The sequence below is a fragment of the Mobula birostris genome, chromosome X, assembly GCF_030028105.1.
Source record: "Mobula birostris isolate sMobBir1 chromosome X, sMobBir1.hap1, whole genome shotgun sequence".
Taxonomy (NCBI): domain Eukaryota; kingdom Metazoa; phylum Chordata; class Chondrichthyes; order Myliobatiformes; family Myliobatidae; genus Mobula; species Mobula birostris.
In genome coordinates, this window is record NC_092402.1 from 70,498,591 (window position 1) to 70,525,239 (window position 26,649).

Genomic DNA, 26,649 nt, shown 5'->3' on the forward strand with positions numbered 1-26,649 from the left:
TGAGTCTTGTTCATATTTAATGCTCTTCAACCTTTACCGTGGCAAGTCTAGGCAGAATGTGATTTATTTTTTTTGTTTCCACCAAATCTGTGTGCGACATGTGGAAGTTATCTCTGCAGTCTTGGATTTGCAAGACCACAATTGTCAAATTACTTGCAATTTGCTTCTTAATAACTGTATCCTGCAGAGTCCTTACTTAATCCCAATGTAGGCATCAAAATCCATCATTTGTCAAGTTTGAACAGTTAGTGGTGCTGGGTGGCTGCTACTTGTAATTTACTTCCTTTGTTCCCTTATTAAATTAGTGGCTAAGCCAATGAAGGATTGTGGTCCATAGTACCTTTTTTTTTGTGGGTTGTGCATTAGGGTAGTATAATATACTTTCTTTCCCCACCCTTCCACAGGGCATTAGCTTCTGCTTGGGGTCATATTTCCCTGATGGTTAGTCATTGCATCTTAATGGGGAATCACTGCCACTCGGAAACCATACATTTTGTCTGATTTGAGACGTTGCTTCCTTTCCACACTTGTCCCTGGTTGGCCAAAGGCTATGCTGGCACACTGGAAGCAGTGTTGGGTTTCATTGTCCGTCCGCTCTCACTGAGAGGTGGCTCCCACAAAGTGGGAAGTGTTCCACCTTTCCCAGTGTCTGTTAACAAAAGTTTTTAATTTTGCTTTTTTAAAAGGCTGATGGCAAGATTTTTAACAGAATGCAAACACCAGAATCCTTACTATATTTGGAGGATGTTTTTTTTTTAGATGCTGACATAGTGAATGCAGCTCCAAGTTACAGCAGGTAGTAATGAGAATAATCAGACCAGTCCAGACTGGAATATCTCGCACTATTTTTAACTGCATCTGGATTTCTTGCGCAGTTACAGATCTTTTTTTCAGAATGTGCTGCTGCAGTCACTTTGTCATCTGCTCTTCATTGCTACCATTCCACACCTAGTGAAATTATGTGCTAGGATGCTGATCCTCCAGGCTTTTTTTTCTGCTCTCTTTTCTCCCCCCCCCCCCCCAAAAAAACCTCTCCCAGGGAATTGAAGCAAATTTTAATGACAAACAGATCAAGGAAACCTGGACAACTAGTGAGTACTTGCAATACTCTTGGCAAGGGCAAGACTTCTGTGCTTCATGAGGAACGTTGCAGTCAGTGGAAGGAATTTCCACAGCAATAACTTAACTCTTTCTTTCCCCCCCACCCCACTAATGATCTGGAAATCCTCTTTCTCATTGAAAGTTATATTCACAGAACTGACTTTTATGAATGTTGCTGAATTTCAAACTGGGTTCCTTATTCAACTAAAACACGGGGCTCGAAATTATGTTACTTAGCACTGTGTGTCTGTGCACCATACCATTCAATTAATGAGAAATTGAACCTGGTGGAAGATCAGGGACTTGAGCTCATCAGATTGCCAGCAGGTGGTAAGAGTGGGCTCCCTCACCTCTGACTGTCTGACTCTCAACACAGGTGCCCTCAGTGCTGCGTACTGAGTCCCCTCCTTACTCTCTGTGTACTCATGACTGCTCACCACCCACGGCTCCAATCTGCTAATTAAATTTGCAGATGATGCTACGTTGATTGGCCTCATCTCAAACAATAACGAGGTGGCCTACAGGGAAGAAGTCATCTCTCTGACACAGTGATGTCATGAAAACCACCTCTCCCTCAATGTCGCAAAAACAAAGGAGTTAGTTGTGGATTATGAGGAATGGAGACTGGCTAAGCCCTATTGACATCAATGGATCTGGAGTTGAGAGGATGAACAGCTTTAAATTCCTCAGCATACACATCACCGAGGACCTCACATGGTCTGTACATACGAGCTGTGTGGTGAAAAAGGCACAACAGCACCTCTTTCACCTCAGACGGTTGAGGAAGTTTGGTATGGGCACCCAAATCCTAAGAACTTACTACAGGGGCATAATTGAAGGCATCCTGACTGGCTGCATCACTGCCTGGTATGAGAACTGTACCTCCCTTAATCGCAGGGCTCTGCAGAGAGTGGTGCGGACAGCCCAGTGCATCTGTAGTTGTGAACTTCCCATGATTCAGGACATTTACAAGGACAGGTGTGTAAAAAGGGTCCGTAGGATCATTGGGGACCTGAGTCACCCTAACCACAATCTGTTCCAGCTGCTACCATCTGGGAAACAGTACCACAGCATAAAAGCCAGGACCAACAGGCTCCAGGACAGCTGCTTCCACCAGGCCATCAGACTGATTAACTCATGCTAATTTGAGTGTACTCTATATTACATTGGCTGTTCTATTTATTATAAATTACATTACATCTCCATCTAACTCTGAACTCAGTAAAGATTTTTCCTTTCAGTTCCTTGATGTGGTTGATATATCAGTGCATGGAGAGACATTGCTGGTGTCTGACTGCCTGGTTGTCTCTTGCAAAATTTAATTCCACACATGCACTACTTCAGCTGTCTACCTTCCTCTTCTGAAGAAGCAGACTCTTGCAACATTCAAGGTCTGCATCAGTGTTCTTTTAAAAATAAATCAAAAAAAGGATGCTGGAAGTGGGCAGTATCTATGGAGAGAGGAACAAAGTCAATATGTAAACTCAATGAAATTCCCAATGTTAATATTAGTGTTGCTTTTTATCTCTGATTTCTAGGAAATCAGAATCTGGTTTGGTATCACCAGTGTATGTTATGAAATTTGTTAACATTATGGCAGCAGTACAATGCAATCCAAGATAAATATAGGAAAACTGAATTAGAATAAGTATGTGTATATTAAATAGCTAATTAAGTTGGGTTTGCAAAGAAATAGGATTAAAAAAATAGTGAGGTAGTGTTCACTGGTTCCAATATCTATTTAGAAATTGTATGGCAGAGAGGAAGAAGCTGTTCCTAAATGGTTGAGTGTGTGCTTTCGGGCTTCTCTACCTCCTTCCTGATGGCAACAGTGAGAAGAGGGAATGTCCTAGACAGTGGAGGTCCTTGATGATAGAAGCTGCTTTTGAGACACCGCTCCTTGAAGATGTCTTGGCTACTATAGAGACTAGTACCCTAGATGCAACTCTCTACAGCTTTTGGTTCTGTGCAGCCTGTTAGAATGCTCTCCACGGTATATCTATAGAAGCTTTCAAGTGTTTTGGGTGATGAACCAAATCTCCTCAAACTTCTAATGAAATATAGCTGGTCTTGCCACCTTTATAGCTGCATCGATATGTTAGGACTAGGTTAGATCCTCAGATCTTGACACCCAGGAATTTGAAATTGCTGACACTCTCCGCTTCTGATCCTGCTGAGGATTGTTTTGTGTTCCCTTGTCTTGCCCTTTCTGAAGTCTGCAATCAGCTCTTTGATCTTACTGACATTGAGTGCAAGGTTGTTGCTATGGCACCATTCCACTAGTTGGTATATCTCACTCCTGTACGCCCTCTCGTCACCACTTGAGACTCTACCATCAATGGTTGTATTGTCAGCAAATTTATAGATGGTATTTGAGCTATGCCTAGCCACACTGTCATGGGTATAGAGAGAGTAGAGCAGTCGGCTAAGCACACACCCCTGAGGTGCGCCAGTGTTGATCGTCAGCGAGGAGGATATGTTATCACCAGTCTGCACAGATTGTAGCCTTCTGGTTAGGAAGTCAAGGATCCAATTGATTGTCAGCAAGGTGGAGATGTTATTACCCTTAATATCCAAATACATTAGTTTACTCTTTAGCTTGTAGAATCTGTTACTGTGAACTCTCCTCTGGTAGATTTCTTTGTGTAATACACTATACCGTCTCCTCGTCAGGTTTCTCCACCAGCCTGTAATTCTTGCTCAGCCAGTGAAGATGTAGAAAATGAATGGAGAATCAAGCCATTCAGCCCTCAGTTTCTCCCTTCAGTGATTGGGGAAGTACCAGGTTAGTAGAAAGGAAAGCAACATTCATAGAAAGGTGAAACACAAACATTGCTGGAAATTTGTTTTTTATTTCTGATTTCCATTATTTTTTGGCGGTATAGAGATCAGAAAATGTGCAGGATGTGTAAAATGGCTCACCATCTGTTGATTCGAGGTGTTCTATGTATGTTGTCTACATGCCTTGTTTACTTCATTGCCTCTGTTTTAGTGAATTTACTTTTTCTGTCTAGATTTCTTAACTTTGGGTCTGTGGCCAAGAGCAGAATGCTGTACAAATTGAAATTAAAATGCAAAGACAAACCATTGGCCAACTGCAATAGATGTTATCCAGGAAGCAGTAAATTGAAATAAGTCCCAATACATTGGTTCTGGCAGTGAGTATTGTACCCTTGCTTTAATGTACAATCTTAGTTATAATGTATGGAAGAGATGCCTTGCGTTTGTGTTCAACTTTGATTTTTGAGAGGATATTCTTGCAGCCTGTGCCTTGCTCCTTCTACCATCAAGCTTGGTACGGCATCTTGTCTTTGAGAATGTTCATGTTGCTTCTTTCTCTGCAAGTTTTCTCTTCACCCATGCAAAGGGTACAATTCCACAAGTATTGTGCATCCTTCAATGCAGTATCCAAATGGTACTCAAATTTGACCTTGTTTACTGTTGCCAGGTTAACAGAAGCCCAGGAGAAGGCACAGCCTGCAGTGAGACTTGGCCAATGCGCAAGCTAAGGCATCATGACTAGGGTGATCTAGAATGAACAATTTGCCATCTTCTTCCTAGAAGCTTTCTTGGATTCTACAAGACTTGGAAGGTTGTGGGGTGGTGGGAGGAGTTGATGGATAGTTCACTTTCTGGCTTGCCACTGCAATACTCATCCAAGACTAGGATCTACCTGATTCTCAGTTGATTACTGAGAATTCAGTGTAGCAGATGCCTACTATTTAAGTGCCCTGCCTCCTTTATGATCCATTCCTCTTGGTGTGAAATGCAAGACCAACACCACCATAGAGACAGCTTTGTCCCTGGCTGTCCAAAATTGGATGTGTATTTCTTCATAGTTACTGGGTCAGAATCCAGGGATTCCTTGACAATAACAGTGAAGTAAAGCATCAGTATGTGAGCCACAGTGTTGGAGGAAACTATTCACTGTCCTCTTGGGGCAACTGAGGGGAGCCAGTGAATGAGACCTTGCCTGTGTCACCCATGTTCCAGGAACAGAACTTAAAAGTATACTTCTAATGAGCAGTTATTGGGAGTGGAAATCCTGACTGACCCAACTATTTGACACTGTCCCTGAGGCAGTGCTTATCCTGTCTGGCTGTTTTGTCTGATAATGGCTAACCACAGATTGTGCTCAACGCCTGCCTTCCTCCGCATATCCCAGTTCTCCGCTGAATCAGTAATGTGATTCCATGTCTTGCCAGAGAAGGGAAAACCATGTTGGACCCTTGTCTGTGAACTCATCTAAACAGCCTTAGGAAGTCTGACCAACACTGGCTCTGAAAGTACAACTGTTTGTACAGGGTCTGGGGGGTGATTCCTTATTCTGCACTGAAGCTCAAATGTGCTTCTGACCTTTAAGTGCTGTAATGCTTCCCTGGAGCTATATCTATTAGCTCAAATTGCCACATATGCATGGAAACGTGCAGTGAAATGCGTTTGTGTCAACGAGCAACATAATCGGAGGATGAGCTGGGGGCAGCCCTCAAGTGTTACCATGCTTCCAGTGCCAACATGGGATGCCCACAACTTACTAACACTAACCCTTTGAAATCATGTGACAAAGGCAGAATTGATTCAAGTCTAAGGCATAAAAGTTTTGTGCTTTCACTAAAGGCAAATGAATGCTGTTCTATAAATAGCTGGCTCTGTGCCCTGTCCTGGTGTTTTTATTAGTCTGTCTCAGGTAGCCCTCTTGATGAGGTTGAACTTTCTCTTCCAGTGTCTTCAGCATTAACTTTGTTCTGGGTTACAGGAACAAACAGGAATTATTTGGATCAGAACCAATTCCATGTATTCTTTGGCTCCTCCTTGTTAACAGTATTCTATTGTTAGAATATTAACGGAATATTCGCTAAGCTGCTCCACGAGGCGAGGGAAGAGATTGCTGAGCCTCTGGCTAGGATCTTTATGTCCTTGTTGTCCACAGGAATGGTACCGGAGGATTGGAGGGAGGAGAATGTTGTCCCCTTGTTCAAAAAAGGTAGTAGGGATAGTCCAGGTAATTATAGACCAGTGAGCCTTACGTCTGTGGTGGGAAAGCTGTTGGAAAAGATTCTTAGAGATAGGATCTCTGGGCATTTAGAGAAACGTGGTCTGATCAGGGATAGTCATCATGGCTTTGTGAAGGGCAGATCATGTCTAACAAGCCTGATAGAGTTCTTTGAGGAGGTGACCAGGCATATAGATGAGGGTAGTACAGTGGATGTGATCTGCATGGATTTTAGTAAAGCATTTGACAAGGTTCCACACGGTAGGCTTATTCAGAAAGTCAGAAGGCATGGGGTCCAGGGAAGTTTGGCCAGGTGGATTCAGAATTGGCTTGCCTGCAGAAAGCAAAGGGTGGTGGTGGAGGGAGTACAGTCAGATTGGAGGGTTGTGACTAGTGGTGTCCCACAAGGATCTGTTCTGGAACCTCTACTTTTCATGATTTTTATTAACAACCTGGATGTGGGGGTAGAAGGGTGGGTTGGCAAATTTGCAGGTGACATAAAGGTTGGTGGTGTTGTAGATAGTGTAGAGGATTGTCGAAGATTGCAGAGAGACATTGATAGGATGCAGAAGTGGGCTGAGAAGTGGCAGATGGAGTTCAACCTGGAGAAGTGAGGTGGTACACTTTGGAAGGACAAACTCCAAGGCAGAGTACAAAGTAAATGGCAGGATACTTGGTAGTGTGGAAGAGCAGAGGGATCTGGGGGTACACGTCCACAGATCCCTGAAAGTTGCCTCACAGGTGGATAGGGTAGTTAAGAAAGCTTATGGGGTGTTAGCCTTCATAAGTCAAGGGATAGTTTAAGAGTTGCGATGTAATGATGCAGCTCTATAAAACTCTGGTTAGGCCACACTTGGAGTACTGTGTCCAGTTCTGGTCGCCTCACTATAGGAAGGATGTGGAAGCATTGGAAAGAGTACAGAGGAGATTTACCAGGATGCTGCCTGGTTTGGAGAGTATGCATTATGATCAGAGATTAAGGGAGCTAGGGCTTCTCCCTTTGGAGAGAAGGAGGATGAGAGGAGACATGATAGAGGTGTACAAGATAATAAGGAATAGAGTGGATAGCCAGCGCCTCTTTACACTGCCTGAGTCAGTGGTGGAGGCAGATACACTCGTGAAGTTTAAGAGACTACTAGACAGGTATATGGAGGAATCTAAGGTGGGGGTTATATGGGAGGCAGGGTTTGAGGGTCAGCACAACATTGTGGGCCGAAGGGCCTGTAATGTGCTGTATGATTCTATGTTCTATTGTAAGATGGAATCAATACTATACTGGTGCACCCCCCCCCCCCCGGTGTTATTTAAGATAAATTTGCCAAATATCTAATGTCTTGCAGACCAGGAGAGAAGTGGAGAGGGCTTTCTAACACAGTAAGCTTGAGGCTTTGCTGCCATATGCCTCTATTAGCCCAGCAGGCATGGAACCAACATACCTGATTGAATAACTAACTTGGGCCACACTAGAGACTGAACCTCCAGCTTTTTTGGTTCTTATCCTAGTCCCTCTGCGAATGATCTCCTAACAACTGGAAAGGAGGGTCTATAGATCTGCTCTCAAGTCTCCAGTGTTATTTTTCCAGCTGCCATACTGGAGTGGTGGATATGGAAGCAACTGTGTGATGTGGTTTATTGACTGCCATCACCTTGCTATCTTGTAGCCCTCCTCATTTGTTGGGTTTGGCCAGCGGTTGGGAGTTAACCCCCGTGTCCCTCACTTCCTCCTGTGGGACTCCAGCACAGTGACGTGCTTCGATTTCTACTGGTTCTGTTGCCATGGGTTTTAAATACTTGCATAGCAATCATCAAAAGAAGAGAAAAGAAAAGGATTAAAAGATGAGCTTTATTTGTCATGCATACATTGACATAGTGAAATGCATCTTTTACGTCAATGACCAACACAGTCTGAGGATGTGCAAGTATCTGTGCTTCCAGTGCCAACATCTTGTTAACCTGTATGTTTGGAATGTGGGAGGAAACCAGAGCACCTGGAGGAAACCCACGGGGTCACAGGGAGAATCTACAAACTTCTTGTAGACTGGCATGAACTGAACCCCAATAGTTGGCACTGTAGAGCGTTATGGTAGCTGCTACACTACCATAACCCTGGTGAATTGTACCACAACTTGGCTGGGATTGACTTTGGTGCTGCCCATTGGTGCCACTTGTTATAGAGGTGTTTGCCTGCTAGTTACAGTCCTTGACCGTAGAGCTTCTCAGGTGTTGACAGTGAATAGGCAGCCAGGTTTTGAAAAGTGGCACAGTTGCAAAGAAATCCAACAGGCAAGTTTTGCTGAACAAGCTCCCACAGTCAGCAATGAGGTGAATGAGGGTAAGTATTATCCCTCAAAAGGGATAAGTATTGGACTAGATATTTGAAGGGAAGTGAATTGTGCACTGGTATCTTTCTCTGCAGTCCTCAATTTAAGTCCTTTCTCTCAATGACAACTGCTTCAGTACTGGGGTTAGTGCATCAGCATGGATTCTGTGCTATAGTGCATCTTCAATCCATTACCACTGGACTCTGGTGAGATAGCACTATTTTTTTTTAAAAAATAGTGATGAATCTGCTCCACTGTGGGCAATGATAAGGTCCTGGTTATGGTTGTCTTTTTCAAATTCTGTTTTCAGTGAATGTGTAATACTGATGCTAGGGTTTTGGGGCTGTGCATTTTTAAAACTCAAAATTCATGTAAAGGGCTGGCTAGACAGGCTTGGCTCTCCCCGTTAACTTGCCCCATCCCCATTTGTTGGGTTAGTGTTTAACTTTGGCTCTCCTAGCTCAGTGGGTGAATTCAATGAGTATGAGCTACTGAGTTGCTGGCATCTGAGTTACTGCCATAAAGAGGAATGAAAACTGCTGGGGGGGGGGGGGGAAGAGAGGGCATTTGAAGAAAAGAACATTTCTAATTTTTTTTCAGTTGACCACCAGTCCATCAAATGGTCATTGCAGAACCAAACTAAGCCTCTGCTTTCTTTCAGGCTCCCTGGTTCTGGGACACACGACATTGCTGGTACAACTACCCATATCAGGTGAGAGTTGAACAACAGAAATAGTGTCATCCAATGATAGAAACGTTTGGACCCTTTGGCCCACCTTTGTCCATGCTAATCATGACACTATCTATGCAAATCCTGTTCATCTCCATTAGGTCTGTATCCCTCTACATCTTTCCTATGTAAGTACCTGTCCAAATTAAGCATGGTCATTGTATCTGCTGCTAATACCCCTTCTGCCAGCTGGTCCCATGTACTCAGCACCATCTGTAGGAAAACATACCCCTAAATCTCCTATAAATTTCTTCTCTCTCTTTAAACCTGTGCTTTTTATTGTCAAATGTATATTTGTAAATAAAGCCCTCTATTCTTGGCAACATCCTGGTGAATCTCTTCTGCAATTTCTAATGTTACCACATCCTTCCTGTGGTGTGGCAACCAGAATTGTATACAGTACTCTAAGTGCAGTCGAATCAATGTTTTGTACAGCTGCAACATGATGTCCCAAGTCTTGTATGCAATGCTTAGTCCTCTTTCTATTTGTTTACTTCTAAAATTTAAAATCACATGTTGGTTCTCTGAACTGTTGTCTTTGATCAGAGCTCCTCTTTGCCTTTCAGTGTTCAATGTAATTTTTAGCAAACTTTTAATTTTTCCTTAATTCCTCATTTTAAAATGTGTGATTAAGTCTTTGGTTTCTTGTCATAGTTAGAAGATCATTTTCACAACTGCTGTGAGCAACTAGCCTCTAAGCTGGTATTGTAAAGTGGGATAGCTTTCCTCAGATAGCCCAGTTACTTTAACAGTACAGCAGGTGATAGTCATTCTGTTGTGCTCCAGTCCCTGCAGTTACACCTTTTGCACAGGAATTGTATTGATCAGTACTACAGTATCAGAAATTGGTGTCACAGAAACTGAAATGACTGGTTATTATTGCCAAACAAGTCACTGATAAAACCGCACCCATTTTGTGTTAATAAGCTGAGACTAATTACTAACTTGATGTTTTTTTTCTTAAAAGGATTACCTTGTACTTTTTAATCTATACATTTTTTAAAACAACATTTCCTGTGGGTATTCACTTGCATGCCTCTTTACATCTGGGGACCAAGGTTGAATTCCAACTAGTTTAATGAGACGAAATGAAATGCTGGAAAATTTCAGCAAGTCAGGCAGCATGTGTGGGGAGTGAAACAACACTAATGCTACCTGTTGCTGACTTCGCTTCAGAACTCTGGCATAAGAATATGACTTTAAACTATTTACAAAAAATAGATAACTATAATTCTTAATGCTTTCTAAGGGCAAAAGCTGTCTTGTCTGATTGCCTTATTGTCCGAATGAATCTTTTGTATATCCTCCTTGTATGGATCAATTGGTTCTCAAATACAGTTGCTGCTACCTATCCATTGGTCGAACTACTTTCGACTACTTTTTGTTTGTGACTGAAAGAGGGAAAGAATGAGGTCAGGGGCAAAACAGCAAATTCTGAAGTAAATTTTAATGGCTGTTACATAGTCTACCAGATGTTTAATTAGAAACAGGCACATTGTGCTGTAATTGAGATAATCCAACCCAAAAAATCTATTTCCCCTGTGGGGGGAAGAAAAAAGTTATTTAATCACTCCCAATTTGTCACTTGATAGCAAAAACCTCAGTTCGTATATTTCAAACATTGTTATTCAAGCCGTCTATATTTTAAATTTTAGAAGTAGAGTCCTTTTGTACAACAGTGTGAAATGTGATCGATATTTCAGTCCTAATTGATATTTCAGTTATTTGAGGAGAGGGGCAGTATGAATGTGAGGGCAATTTGTTGTTCTCGGTGTCGGATGTGGGAGGCCCTGGAGTCTCTAAGCCTCCCGGACATCTACATCTGCGCCAAGTGCATCGAGATGCAGCTCCTAAGGGACCGCGTTACAGAACTGGAGCTGCAGCTCGATGACCTTCGTCTGGTCAGGGAGAGTGAGGAGTTGATAGAGAGGAGTTATAGGCAGGTGGTCACACCGGGGCCACGGGAGGCAGACAAGTGGGTCACGGTTAGGAGGGGGAAGGGGAAGAGTCAGGTAATAGAGAGTACCCCGGTGGCTGTGCCCCTTGACAATAGGTACTCCTGTTTGAGTACTGTTGGGGGGGACAGCTTACCCGGGGGAAGCGACAGTGGCCGTGCCTCTGGCACAGAGTCTGGCCCTGTAGCTCAGAAGGGTAGGGAAAGGAAGAGGAGGGCAGTTGTGATAGGGGACTCGGTAGTAAGGGGGTCAGATAGGCGATTCTGTGGACGCAGTCCAGAGACCCGGATGGTAGTTTGCCTCTCTGGTGCCAGGGTCCGGGATATTTCTGATCGTGTTCAAGATATCCTGAAGTGGGAGGGTGAGGAGCCAAAGGTCGTGGTACATATAGGTACCAATGACATAGGTAGGAAAAGGGAAAAGGTCCTGAAAGGAGAATATAGGGAGCTAGGAAGGGAGTTGAGAAAAAGGACCGCAAAGGTAGTAATCTCGAGATTACTGCCTGTGCCACGCGACAGTGAGAGTAGGAATGCGATGAAGTGGAGGATAAATGCGTGACTGAGGGATTGGAGCAGGAGGCAGGGATTCAAGTTTTTGGATCATTGGGACCTCTTTTGGCGCAGGCGTGACCTGTACAAAAAGGACGGGTTACACTTGAATCCTAGGGGGACCAATATCCTGGCAGGGAGATTAGCAAGGGCTACTGAGGTGACTTTAAACTAGAATGGTTGGGGGGTGGGAATCAAATTAAAGGGGCTAGGCGAGAGGAGGTTAGTTCACAACAGGGGGATGGGAACCAGTGCAGAGAGATAGAGGGGTGTAAAGTGAGAGTAGAAGCAAAAAGTAGTAAGGAGAAAAGTAAAAGTGGCAGGCTGACAAATCCAGGGCAAGCATCAAAAAGGGCCACTTTTCAGCATAATTGTATAAGGGCTAAGAGAGTTGTAAAAGAGCGCCTGAAGGCTTTGTGTGTCAATGCAAGGAGCATTCGTAACAAGGTGGATGAATTGAAAGTGCAGATTGTTATTAATGATTATGATATAGTTGGGATCACAGAGACATGGCTCCAGGGTGACCAAGGATGGGAGCTCAACGTTCAGGGATATTCAATATTCAGGAGGGATAGACATGAAAGAAAAGGAGGTGGGGTGGCGTTGCTGGTTAAAAAAGAGATTAACGCAATAGAAAGGAAGGACATAAGCCGGGAAGATGTGGAATCGATATGGGTAGAGCTGCGTAACACTAAGGGGCAGAAAACGCTGGTGGGAGTTGTGTACAGGCCACCTAACAGTAGTAGTGAGGTCGGAGATGGTATTAAACAGGAAATTAGAAATGTGTGCAATAAAGGAACAGCAGTTATAATGGGTGACTTCAATCTACATGTAGATTGGGTGAACCAAATTGGTAAAGGTGCTGAGGAAGAGGATTTCTTGGAATGTATGCGGGATGGTTTTTTGAACCAACATGTCGAGGAACCGACTAGAGAGCAGGCTATTCTAGACTGGGTTTTGAGCAATGAGGAAGGGTTAATTAGCAATCTTGTCGTGAGAGGCCCCTTGGGTAAGAGTGACCATAATATGGTGGAATTCTTCATTAAGATGGAGAGTGACATAGTTAATTCAGAAACAAAGGTTCTGAACTTAAAGAGGGGTAACTTTGAAGGTATGAGACGTGAATTAGCTAAATAGACTGGCAAATGACACTTAAAGGATTGACAGTGGATATGCAATGGCAAGCATTTAAGGATTGCACGGATGAACTACAACAATTGTTCATCCCAGTTTGGCAAAAGAATAAATCAAGGAAGGTAGTGCACCCGTGGCTGACAAGAGAAATTAGGGATAGTACCAATTCCAAAGAAGAAGCATACAAATTTGCCAGAAAAAGTGGCTCACCTGAGAACTGGGAGAAATTCAGAGTTCAGCAGAGGAGGGCAAAGGGCTTAATTAGGAAGGGGAAAAAAGATTATGAGAGAAAACTGGCAGGGAACATAAAAACTGACTGTAAAAGCTTTTATAGATATGTAAAAAGGAAAAGACTGGTAAAGACAAATGTAGGTCCCCTACAGACAGAAACAGGTGAATTGATTATGGGGAGCAAGGACATGGCAGACCAATTGAATAATTACTTTGGTTCTGTCTTCACTAAGGAGGACATAAATAATCTTTCAGAAATAGTAGGGGACAGAGGGTCCAGTGAGATGGAGGAACTGAGGGAAATACATGTTAGTAGGGAAGTGGTGTTGGGTAAATTGAAGGGACTAAAGGCAGATAAATCCTCAGGGCCAGATGGTCTGCATCCCAGAGTGCTTAAGGAAGTAGCCCAAGAAATAGTGGATGCATTAGTGATAATTTTTCAAAACTTGTTAGATTCTGGACTAGTTCCTGAGGATTGGAGGGTGGCTAATGTAACCCCACTTTTTAAAAAAGGAGGGAGAGAGAAACTGGGGAATTATAGACCGGTTAGCCTAACGTCGGTGGTGGGGAAACTGCTGGAGTCAGTTATCAAAGGTGTGATAACAGCACATTTGGAAAGTGGTGAAATCATCGGACAAAGTCAGCATGGATTTGTGAAAGGAAAATCACGTCTGATGAATCTCATAGAATTTTTTGAGGATGTAACTAGTAGAGTGGATAGGAGAGAACCAGTGGATGTGGTATATTTGGATTTTCAAAAGGCTTTTGACAAGGTCCCACACAGGAGATTAGTGTGCAAACTTAAAGCACACGGTATTGGGGGTAAGGTATTGATGAGGATAGAGAATTGGTTAGCAGACAGGAAGCAAAGAGTGGGAATAAACGGGACCTTTTCAGAATGGCAGGCAGTGACTAGTGGGGTACCGCAAGGCTCAGTGCTGGGACCCCAGTTGTTTACAATATATATTAATGACTTGGATGAGGGAATTAAATGCAGCATCTCCAAGTCTGCGGATGACACGAAGCTGGGTGGCAGTGTTAGCTGTGAGGAGGATGCTAAGAGGATGCAGGGTGACTTGGATAGGTTGGGTGAGTGGGCAAATTCATGGCAGATGCAATTTAATGTGGATAAATGTGAAGTTATCCACTTTGGTGGCAAAAATAGGAAAACAGATTATTATCTGAATGGTGGCCAATTAGGAAAAGGGGAGGTGCAACGAGACCTGGGTGTCATTATACACCAGTCATTGAAAGTGGGCATGCAGGTATAGCAGGCGGTGAAAAAGGCGAATGGTATGCTGGCATTTATAGCGAGAGGATTCGAGTACAGGAGCAGGGAGGTACTACTGCAGTTGTACAAGGCCTTGGTGAGACCACACCTGGAGTATTGTGTGCAGTTTTGGTCCCCTAATCTGAGGAAAGACATCCTTGCCATAGAGGGAGTACAAAGAAGGCTCACCAGATTGATTCCTGGGATGGCAGGACTTTCATATGAAGAACGACTGGATGAACTGGGCTTGTACTTGTTGGAATTTAGAAGATTGAGGGGGGATCTGATTGAAACGTATAAAATCCTAAAGGGATTGGACAGGCTAGATGCAGGAAGATTGTTCCCGATGTTGGGGAAGTCCAGAACGAGGGGTCACAGTTTGAGGATAAAGGGGAAGCCTTTTAGGACCGAGATTAGGAAAAACTTCTTCACACAGAGAGTGGTGAATCTGTGGAATTCTCTGCCACAGGAAACAGTTGAGGCCAGTTCATTGGCCATATTTAAGAGGGAGTTAGATATGGCCCTTGTGGCTACGGGGATCAGGGGGTATGGAGGGAAGGCTGGTGCAGGGTTCTGAGTTGGATGATCAGCCATGATCATAATAAATGGCGATGCAGGCTCGAAGGGCTGAATGGCCTACTCCTGCACCTATTTTCTATGTTTCTAATCTGTCTCAATGCGTATAGCAGAACTATCAGTTGCATTTTGCTGAGAACAATGTTGGCTTTTTCTAATAAAGCAAAAGCTGATCTAAATATAATGCATTCAACCATGTGTATAGCTCTCATCAGCTTGTAATATTTGTGTTTTGTACAGGGACTATATTCCCTTAATGTATGATGCTAAACCTTGTCAAATGTTTTTGTCCTTTCCTGCAGCAACTGGTATTTGACATGTATTATTATTACATAATGGAGCTGTCATTCTACTGGTCACTGATGTTTTCACAGTTTACAGATATTAAAAGAAAGGTAAGCAGCTGGGTTTCCTATTGAGAGCCAACCATTAGTGTAATCTCTTTTTAAAGTGCTTGGGAACTCCAGCATTGTAGATGCTGGTCAAATTACATTTTAAAATTGCTGTCATAGTTATACAGTATGGAAATTGGGCCTTCAGCCCTATTCATCCATGCTGACTGTTTGGCCAGTGAGCTAGTGCCATTTGCCTGCATTTATCCTATTCCCCTAAACCTGTCCTATCCGTGTACTTAACTAAACGCCTCTAGCATCTCATTTCAAATATGCACTACCCTTTGTGTGAAGAGGCTGTTTCTGATGTCCTTAAATCACTTGCCTCAAATCTCAAACCCTTGCCCTCTAGTTTTTTTGGAGCTCTTCCCTTGGTGGGGTGGGGGGGGGGGGATGGTACTTTCACCCTGTCTATGTCCCTCTTACGTAGGACAGAAATAGGTCCTTCATATCTCATCCATGCTGACTAAGTTGTCCACTTGAACTGGTCGCAGCCCAGTTCCCTGCAATTGGCCTGTACCTTTCTATCCATTATCTATAACTTTCTGTTCATGTACTTGGTCACTTTTAGTGATGGAGAGGAAGGTGGTTGGGCACATGTTGTCTGTGCTGGCCTTTAACACAGTAATCCCATCTGTCCCATTTTCTCTCTAGCTTGATAACTTGCTTTCTGTCTCTCTGTCCCTTGCCAATTGATTTTGTTGCCACTTGCATACATTGAGAGTTCATTTACAGCAGATATGAGAGTATTGCATCACTAAGATGTACAATGTATAAAACTGTTAAATTGCATACTAACAGAACCAAAGCTCAATAACTGATCTTGAATCATAAGTAGCCCAAAAAGGATATTTTGACCTTCAAACTGATTTTTTTTTTATTTCGACATGGTTACACTGCAGACAGAATCAGTAGGCTTGGATTTTGGGGCTGGTTCTGTAAGTTAAAACTAATAATTAACTGTTTGCCTATTAAGTTTTATTGTAGCTCATTAATTGAAAGAGCTGGTTCAAACTTGATGGGCCAAATGGCTACCTTCTGGGCTGGGTTCTGATTCAGAAAGCTTAACTGCTGGAAGTGGAAATCACAGCAGTGCTCTTGGAACTTTTCTTGTGTTTTTCTTTTATTTCTAGATAGTAATATCTTTTGGATTTTTTTTTGCTTTTGCAATTGGAAGAGTATTTTGAATGTGAGAGCAACTTTTACCCTGCATTTGCCCAACTTTTTATAATTACCATAAAGATAATTTCCAAGCATTTATTTTTCTGTCTTTAATTGATTTGCTTTGTCGTCTTTATTTGTGCCAGATAGTTTCAACAAAGCCTCTTGGCAGCAGGTGTGCAGATAGTGGCTACTTACATTGACAAGTACTGTACTAAATAAAGCTGCTTATCTGTTTGGTGTTGTGATTGCAGCTTTCCCACTTTGTGTTATGCAAGCAAAGTTGAACCTAATCCATTTTTTGTAGTGATTTTGCTTGTGAATGAATTTCTGAGTAATTAACCTAGGCAATTCAAAGGCATAAAGAATCAGTCCTCTGGCAGTCTTTTGACATGGGGGATGATTTGTTTCCTCTCCAGTTATGTGGGCTATAAGATGGCTGATGAGGCCTATGCAAGAAATGCAGACTTCTCCACAGATGGGATGGGACTCAGAGGTGTCTAAAATTGAGGGACATGGGTGTAGTGTATGCTCAGTCTTTTTCCTAGGATTGAGGAATCAAAAACTAGGCCATAGGTGTAGGTTGAGAGGTATGAGGGCAAGATTTTAACAGAAACCTGAGGGGCAACATTTTGACCCAGAGGTTGGTCTGTTTATGGCACAAGCTGCCAGAGGAAGTGGCTGAGGCAAGAATATTAACATGATTTAAAAGACAGTTGGACAGGTACACTAACAGGAAAGATTTAGAGGGATGTGGGCTATACATGGCAAATGGGACTGGTTTAGATGGGAATTTTGGTCAGCATGGACCATTTGGGTTACAGGGCCTGCTTTTTGTGTTATATGACTCTGAGAAGGGGCAGGTAGTACCTGATAGGGTAAGCAGTCTGTGAGGCGATGCAATTGTTCCACCATGTCATGGAGATGTACAGTACAGAAAACCCTTCAGCCCATGTACATGCTGCAAAACTTTTTGCCTGTCTGCAATACTACCATTTGCTCACGTAGGCTCAGTGCTCAATACCATCCTGAATGCTGCTCTTCCACCTTCAAGCCTTGGAGATTGCCAAGTATCAGTGAACATATTTCACTTTTTCTCAAGGATACCTTAAAAGCCTCTGAGATTTTTTTAAAAATTGTCTGCCCAATTACAGTTTGGAATAAAAACGTTATCCAAACTGGCTGTAAGAACTGCTTGACGGTATTTGTTTCTGAATTTGATTGGCAGGCTGTAATATTCACTCAACTAATTCCCTGGGAAGAGAGTAGTGCTGGAGTTCTCTGAGGGGTAGTGGATAAATACTGTGAATAATACATAAATAAATTAAATTCTGTGGCATTGCAGTTAGATAATTGAAATTCCTTTCATCGGTTTAAGAAGGGCCAACATGCTTCCTGATTAATTGGGGAGTTGATCCAGTGATTCAATCAGTCTCAAACTAAACTGGCCCCAGGTTTGCTTCTTCAGTATAATTGATTGCTACTACTTCATTGAATTGACCTAATAGAGGTCTTTATGAAGGAATTTGAAGTGCATGCAGTAAATGTTTTCCCTATGAGGAAGGAGGTCACCAAAAAATCCAGTGGGAAATTTGGAAGAACATTCTCTATCCAGAAAGTATTGGGTGTGGAACTCACTCCCACAAAGAGAGGTTAAAGTAAATGGCACAGATGTAAACGGGGGCAGACTGGAAAAGCTGATGAGGGAGAAGGAATGGAGGCTTGTACTGATAGAAATAGTGGAGGATAGGTGGCTTGAGTGGAGCATAAATGTCAGTGTGGAATGAATAGGCCAAATGGTCTGTTTCTGTCTTTTGAATCCTAGAAGGGCAGTCAACCCTCAAACATTTTTTTTAAAGTCTCCACATGGGAGATTACTCTAGAAAATGAAGGGATATGAGAAACTGCAAGGATGGCAATTTTTTTTTTAAATGCTTTGGAATGAAGATTGACAAATTTTTCAGACTTTTTGCAAGCAAGTCACCATGTCCCTCTGGGGCTATTTCTGTCCAGTGTGTGTACATCGACAATTTTGATGGGGTCCTTGAGAGAGTGGTGACATTAGCAATTTAAAATGACTTCTCCCAATGCTTAAGACTAGCATCTTTGATTTCGATAGTCTTGTGATCACTCAGCTGCTTGTCATATGAGTGCAACATTTCATAAATTAATTACCTTTGCTTTTAAATTAAAGACTGTATGTTTGCAAACTGAATGATCTCTGCTCAGAAATGGTCAGAAGCATAACCTTACCAGCTGTAAGTTTAATTCCAACTTGGTCGTCTCTTTTTAAAAAATAAATAAATAAATAAATAAATAAATTTTAATTGTGGCATTTAACCTTTAATTCAGTTATTGCCAAAGTCTAAGTTGAGAACTTGGATTCAAATAGGACTATCGTTTTTTTTTCTTTTTTAAAAAAAAATACCACTGACTCAACTGGTGGAGTTGGTGGACATTTTTAAATTTTTGCGAAGTGTGGATTTGAAGTGGTACCCAGTGACCGCCTTATGATATGTTAATACACTTCTCCCATACTGGTGGCTGCCTTAACTTTCCCCTTTCCTTCCTCCTCAGCTCTTGGAAGTAGTATCTGACCTGGGCTCTTTTAGGGTTCAGCTTGGCAGCTTGTGTTGATAGTTGTGGGCATGATATGTTGCCTCACATTGGTCATAGGACCTGGGTGAATTCCTACCAGTGATTGTTGAATGTAAAGACCAAAACTCACCCATGCCTTGACTGTGTGGTCTATTTGTATTAGAAACTATTGGGAAAGCTCCTTTTTGTCTTTGCTTTGTATTTAATGAAACTTTTTTTAGTGCAGAAAAGATCCCATTTGCCTTTTTTCTAACTTGTCCCTGTTGTATGTCATTTGTATAGGCTGCAACCATTTTGTGCTGATGATTCATTCATCTACAGTTCTAAATGCCTCCTCCTTGGCTTCTTCTGTGTTCTTTATCACCACCAGGCTTAAGCATTGCTGTTTGCACTGACCTCGCAGTGTACTGAGAGCTGGTCTAGCATTTTGCCTTTCCTTCACCCCTTAGCTTTGTTTAATCAGCTTCCTCCTTAATTCTGATCACATGGGTTTCATTTGCTGTAAAAGGTTTGTTTTCCCGTATGCAGTCTGTGAAAGTTGAACTGCCTGGGACTTGAACTATCATCTTAACTCCTTGAACTTTATAGACTTGCATCATATTTGTAGTCATTTCTGAAGTTCAGTTAATTTATTATCAAAGTATGTATACTATATTCAGCATCGAGATTTGCCTCCTTACAGGCAGCCACAAAACAAAGAAACTCAGTAGAACCCACTTAAATGAAAAGACCAAGCACCCAATGTGCAGGGGGAGGGGGGGGAACAAATCATGCAAACAATAAAAGTAAGCAAATAACATTCAGAATTGAAGTTCACGAAAGTGAGTCCACAGCCATGAAGCCAGTCATCACTGCAACCAATTCAGGAGCCCATTAGTTGCAGGCCAGTGCAGAGACAAGTAAATTTCAGGACAGCGAGCTGAACCAGCTTGTTCCGCTCTTCCAGCCTGACACACTGACCTTTACAAACTGGCCTGGTGCTTAAATCATCCAAACCTTGGGTTGTTCCTCACTCTTGGATCCTGGCCCCGCCACTTCAATATGGTCTTCGGCCTGGGTCCTGCTGCCTCAATCCGGCCCGGTGCTTAAATTGATCAGACCTTTGTTCATGCCTTCCCCTAGGGCCTAGGGCCCAGGCCCTGCTGCCTCAACTCTGCATTTTCTCCATATAGCAAAGGAAGACACATTCCTTCGTATGAGTTTGCATGCAGTCACTGTGTGCTTGTGCCCATGACTGACCAAGGAATGGTTCCAGTTCAATGATGATAGTGGGAGCTGTCAAGTAGATTCTTGGTCTCTGGAATATTTCCCAGGCAGCATTGGCAGGCCTCTCCTTCAGTTTCAGGCTTTGCTGTGTACACATGAACATGAAACCAGACTTCCTTCTTTTTTTAGGGAGCCATGGGATATAGGGTTAGCACAGGAACATGGTGCTGAGGTAAAGGTCAACCATGATGGAATGGTATGGTGGAGCAGACACAAGGAGTCAAATGGCCTCCTGCTTTTATTTGTTACATACCTCATGGATATCTTGTGATTGTCTTATGAGGATGATGTAATGGTCTTTTGGCGGTCACCTGATGTAATTTTCCCACCGATGTGAAGTCACGTGATGACCTGTTCTCACCAGGTATATGTGTAGACCCCTGGTGACGCAGTTAGTTTTCCAGTTAGAATGTTAGCCAGAGACTCTGCTCTGCTGCGTATTTGCATTATGACACAGTTTCGATATAAAATGGGAGTTTTACGTTCTATTGTAAGGTACAACAGTGTTGGACCGGCAGTTCAACCAATTTCTGCCAGGTTTGTTGATGTATCTTTTCAGTAGTATTGGAGAGTGAAGACAAGAACCTAAAGGAGTCGTTCAATGGTTGAAAGGATCGACCATTATTGAATTCGTTCAAGAAAGAGTGATCTGCATGAGATAGCCTCTGCTAAAAGTGGCAGAAAAGGCTGTGCAGGATCTAGTATCTAGAGGGAAAGGTCAGTGCCTTTAGACTGTTTTATTTCCGTCGTCGTGAATCCTGTGGACAAGGCAGGATCCGGCTGGGATTGGCATGACGTCGTGTCTTCGAGGAACTCTTTACTTCAGGGAAGTCTCTCCTAATTGACTGTATAAATCTCTTGGACTTCCGAATTTACCACTTTAAGAACTCTTTTCGCATTTACCGCTTTAAGAACTAGTACTGAGTGGCGGTCTGTTAAATGGCCATATAGCGGTTTACTTCCGGTTAAGATTTTTGTTTTTTTTTTCATATATTGAACAGAGTTTAATAAATGTTTGTTTTTATAAAACCTGACTCAATTCTATATTCATTGTTGCCAGTCACTTGACATAGTTCTTTCTGTTGGTGCAGATACACTCTGTGTAAAGTCCACACTCGCGTGCTCCCAGATTGAATTGTCATTGCTATCATGGCCTGTCCTTCCAAAACAGCAGGCTATGAAGAGGGCCACTTCTACTGGCCTTCATAGATGCATCAATGCTATCTGATGTTCCTGTCTGCTACACTGTCAGAAGAATTAACCCGTTCATTAGGTGTTGCTGTTAAGCTGCCCAACTCTTACTTTTTAAATGATTAAAATGGATGACGGAAGAATAGGGTCAAAAGTTCAACAGCACAGAAACTGGTCCTTCAGCACAACTTGTCCACACTGACCAAGATGCCCAACTGAGCTAGTCCCAGTTGCCTGTGTTTAGCCCATATCCCTTTAAACTTCTCCTATCCACATATCTGTCCAAAATGTTGTGATCGTACCTGCCTCTACCTCTTCCTCTGTGGCGGGGGGGGGGGGGGGGGGTGATCTCTCACTTTAAACTTAGTTTTGGGCTCCACTACTGTGGGGAAAAGATTTACTTTATCTGTACACTTCATGATTTCTGTATCCTTCTATAAGGTCACTTCTCAGTCTTCTTGGCTTCAGGGAAAACAGTCCCAGCCTGTTCAGTCTCTGCTTGTAACCCTACCCCTCCAGTCCCAGTAACATCCTTGTAAATCTTTTTATGCCCCCTCTGATTTAATCAGATTCTCCCTATGGCAGGGAGACCAACACTGCACACAGTACTCCAAATGTGGCCTTAATAACTATAATATTTTGAGCAATAATTCCTTGAACCAATAAAGTATGTACAAATTGAGGGGCTCTGACTAATTTGACTCAAATCCAGTTGCATGGAAGTAATATCTGCGGTACTGTGTAAAAGCCTTGGGCACATGTTTTAAAAATAAATAAATAAATTCTGAAAAGTGAAGATGCTGTCAAGATAATGGGAAGTTCCTAAGTATCAAAAAAAAATTACTATAAAGAGCAGTAAACAATAAAACAAAACTAAATCAAATCATGTTTGGTGTGACTACCCTTGCTTTTAAAACTGCATCAATTCTCTTGGGTACACTGTCATGCATAAGAAAGTCAGCTGGTGGATTGTTCAGAGTATCTTGGAGAGCTTCCCACAGTTCTTCTGCAGACTTTGGCTGTCTTGCTTGCTTCTGTCTCTCTGGGTCATCCCAGACAGCCTCGATGATGTTGAGTTCGGGGCTCTGTGGAGGCCGTACCAGCTGAAACCATATTTTTAAAATAAATCAATCAACCAATCTAGGGTGTCTAAGACTCTTGCACAGTGCTGTAGTTATCTTGTACCTGATGTTTTATTTATAAGCCAAGAGACTTATCATTGCAACTCTCTCATCTCCCATTTGAATGAAATAATTCGCATGAAATTCATATGTCCAGTTGCAATGAATTCCTCAAAGTTCACACTTTGTCTCTGTCTCTATGTTGACTGGTTGTTTGAGTGATTTGGCATGGAAGAAGCACTCGGCCCATCTGGCTGTGCAGATGCTAACTGACCTCCTGAGGTTCCTTCTATTTGTCATTAAATGTTTGGGGAGCCACTTTTTCATTTTCCTTCCCTTTTGCTTGGGATCAAAAATTCAGCTGACTATATTAATTTGAGAGATTAATTTGGTAGTGAGGATTTTACATTAGAAATAATAAAATTCCTTGGACAACCAGTTGCAGATAAACAACATGTCTCTGTGGATTTCTAGCATTTACTCCATACTTCCTGGGTAGTTTTACATTCTCCACTGTCAGGCATGTTTCCTATTACCATCCCTTTCACCTGCACCATCTTCCTGTCATTTAATCCCGCATGCCTTTGGTTTGTTCACTCTCCTCTTCAAAGTTCAAAGTAAAATTTATTAGAGTACATGCATGTCACCACATTAAACCCTGAGCTTCATCCTAAAGCTTCACCTGAAACATGCTCTTTCTTCAAGATGTTGCCTGACTTGAATCTGAAGCATTTTATGTGTTGATACAGACTTCTAGCATCTACAGTGCTTTGCTTTTGTATTATTGGAAAGTGATTCTGAAAATTGAGTGCAACAGATATTTTGCATACTGTTCCTACAACTTTTTCTAGTTCTTCAACCCTTTTGCAGTCTCTGTAGTTTGCTCATATTGCATTTTGGTGCAAACTACTATGCTGTGAATCTTGGTCAAATCTCCTTCATCGTCTTGTGTTGAGATTTGAGGTCCTGCACATTCTTTCTTCCACCCTATCCCCACTAACTTCGTGGTTTGTTTACCTGTTATTGTAAAGTAGTGGGGAAAGGAACGAGACCAGCTATAACTTTCACACAGTTGTTTCATGTGTATCTGTGCCGTTAATAGTTGACTGATGCCTGCCATTTTATTCCCTTGCAGGATTTCCTCATTATGTTTCTCCACCACCTTGCAACAGTTGGATTAATCATGTTTTCTTACGTCAACAACATGGTGCGGGTTGGAACACTCGTCATGTGCCTTCACGATGCATCTGATTTCCTTTTAGAGGTGAGGATATCTTGTGGCTCACTGTGGATATCGCGGCCTGCTGGGATTCTCCAGTTCTTCACGTAGTGGAAGATACTTGGTTCTCAATTCCCAATTGGAGAGTTGGATTTGCCTCCCATTGAAAGTTTCCACAGAAAGTGAAAGCAGTGATAAGGAAGGTGGGGAGAAAACCTCTGGGCAGGAGTCCAAGACTCCAGTTTAATAACCCAGTTCAGATAATGTTAATTACTTGATCTTTGTTTTTATGGTTTACAGGCCTGAGATTGCTTGGCAGCACTAACCACCTACATGCAGTCTGCTCCTATCTGGGTGACAAGTGTTTAAGTATTCTTGAAATGAGCATCTGGGGATTGGAGGGAATCTGAAGTTTGACCTTTTTGTTATCTTGCAGAATATGATTAAAGGTTTCCACCCACCCAGTGTTTGATTTTTTGAGGCTTGCCCCGGTCCATTCAACTTTGCTATTTGAAGTTCTGTATGACCCTTGTCCCCTTAAAATGTCAGCCCACGTGATGTGTCACTAACCCCACTATGCCAAGCCCAAGGCAGGAGCTGCTTAGTAAACTGGACTTTTGCTCCATGCCTCTGGCTCTAATGTGGCATGGAATTGTACATTATGGAACAAAAGGTCATTTGAACCTATGGTGGTTACTGGTAAAATCCCAACAGTTTATTTTCCCCCATAAATCTGACATGAAGGATATTCTCTCTCGTGTGCCAATCTATTGTGGCAAGGGTTGGGTTGGATGAACACTACAGGGCCAGAATGAGAGCACTTGGGCTTTAATTATTTTGCTGATTGCTAGAAGCTGGAAACAAAGGTGTTTGGTGAAAGTAAATGGTGTGGGTTCTGTTCTATATCCATTGGTTTCTGAATGAGTTGAAAATTGTTTAGATGCAAAAGAGGAGGCTTCCAGAGTCAAAAGTGGAGTTTATTGTTATGTGCACAAGTAAATGTATGCAGTGGTGCAGAGAAACACTTGCTTGCAGCAGCATCCCAGGCACATCATGTTGTATAAGCAGCATTCATACAGAAAACAAGTTTTGTTCATTCATGTAAAAACTGTACAATTAGAACAAAAACAATCCATTTTAATGCAAAGTGGTCATTGTTTTACCTCAATGTGCTGTATAATGAACTGACCTGTATGAACAAGCTTTTTACTGTCTCAGTACACGTGACAATAAACCCATTCCAAAAAGCTGTAGTGAATGGGGTTGTGCCATTCAGTTCAAGAACCAAATGGTTGAAGGGAAGTCACTGTTCTTGAATCTGGTGGTCTGGGACTTCAGTCTCCTGTACCTCCTGTCTGATGGTAGCTGCAGAAGGATTGAGATTGTCTTGGAGTGCTTGTGTGACGGGAGATGTTCAAGGTAGCAAATGGTAGATAGTGGTCTGGAGTTTGGAGCTCATCAGACAGGATGCCCAGGTAACACACTGAAGGAGTTGCCAGCAGATAAATGCCTGAAGCCTGGAATTTCTGGTGGAGCCAAATAGGATTGCTTTGATCTCGCTGCAGAGCTGAAGGGGTTTTCCTTGCATTTGCTGATCAAGCAATAGCTTGTATATTGTCTTGACTTACAAGCAGGGGAGACAAATGAGATGCAGTGGATGTGGTGAACTTGGATTTTCAGAAGGCCTTTGACAAGGTGCCTCACAGGAGGCTGCTTAGCAAGCTAAGAGCCTGTGGAATTACAGGGGAGTTACTAATGTGGATGGAGCATTGGTTGATCAGCAGAGAACAGAGTGGGAATAAAGGGATCCTATTCTGGCTGGCTGCCAGTTACCAGTGGAGTTCCTCAGGGGTCGGTGTTGGGACCGCTGCTTTTTATGATGTATGTCAATGATTTGGACTATGGGATTAATGGATTTGTGGCTAAATTTGCCGATGATACAAAGATGGGTGGAAGAGTGGGTAGTGTTGAGGAAACAGCTCGCAGAGAGACTTAGATAGTTTAGGGGAACGGGCAAAGAAGTGGCAAATGAAATACAATGTTGGAAAGTGTATGGTCATACACTTTGGTGGAAGAAATAAATGGGAAGACTATTATTTAGATGGGGAAAAATTCAAAATGCGGAGATGCAGAGGGACTTGGGAGTCCTTGTGCATGATACCCTAAAGGTTAACCTCCAGGTTGAGTTGGTGGTGAAGGCGGCAAATGCAATGTTGGCATTCATTTCTAGAGGTATAGAATATAACAATTACAGTACAGAAACAGGCCATCTCGGCCCTTCTAGTCAGTGCTGGACTCTTACTCTCACCTAGTCCCACAGACCTGCACTCAGCCCATAACCCTCCATTCCTTTCCTGTCCATATACCTATCCAATTTAACTTTAAACAGCAACATCGAACCTGCCTCACAGCAGGAATTCTGCAGATGCAGGAAATTCAAGTAACACACAAAGTTGCTGGTGAACGCAGTAGGCCAGGCAGCATCTCTAGGAAGAGGTACAGTCGACGTTTCAGGCCGAGACCCTTCGTCAGGACTAACTGAAGGAAGAGTTAGTAAGAGATTTGGGAGGGGGAGGGGGAGATCCAAAATGATAGGAGAAGACAGGAGGGGGAGGGATGGAGCCAAGAGCTGGACAGGTGATTGGTAAAAGGGATCATGGGATAGGAGGTCCGGGGAGAAAGACGGGGAGGGGGTGGAACCAGAGGATGGGCAAGGGGTATAGTCAGAGGGACAGAGGGAGAAAAAGGAGAGTGAGAGAAAGAATGTGTGTATAAAAATAAATAACGGATGGGGTATGAGGGGGAGGTGGGGCATTAGCGGAAGTTGGATAACTTCTGCTAA

General features: G+C 42.7%; 1 protein-coding gene across 1 annotated transcript in view; it reads left to right on the forward strand.

Annotated features, from left to right (window-relative positions):
* LOC140191908 (ceramide synthase 6-like) overlaps nt 1-26,649 on the forward strand; it is a 130,903-nt gene that overhangs the window by 67,968 nt on the left and 36,286 nt on the right. Inside the window, exons 5-7 of the mRNA XM_072249767.1 lie at nt 9,077-9,127; nt 15,162-15,254; nt 23,724-23,852. Coding sequence (XP_072105868.1) covers nt 9,077-9,127; nt 15,162-15,254; nt 23,724-23,852 — 273 coding nt within the window. The remainder of the gene's footprint in view (nt 1-9,076; nt 9,128-15,161; nt 15,255-23,723; nt 23,853-26,649) is intronic.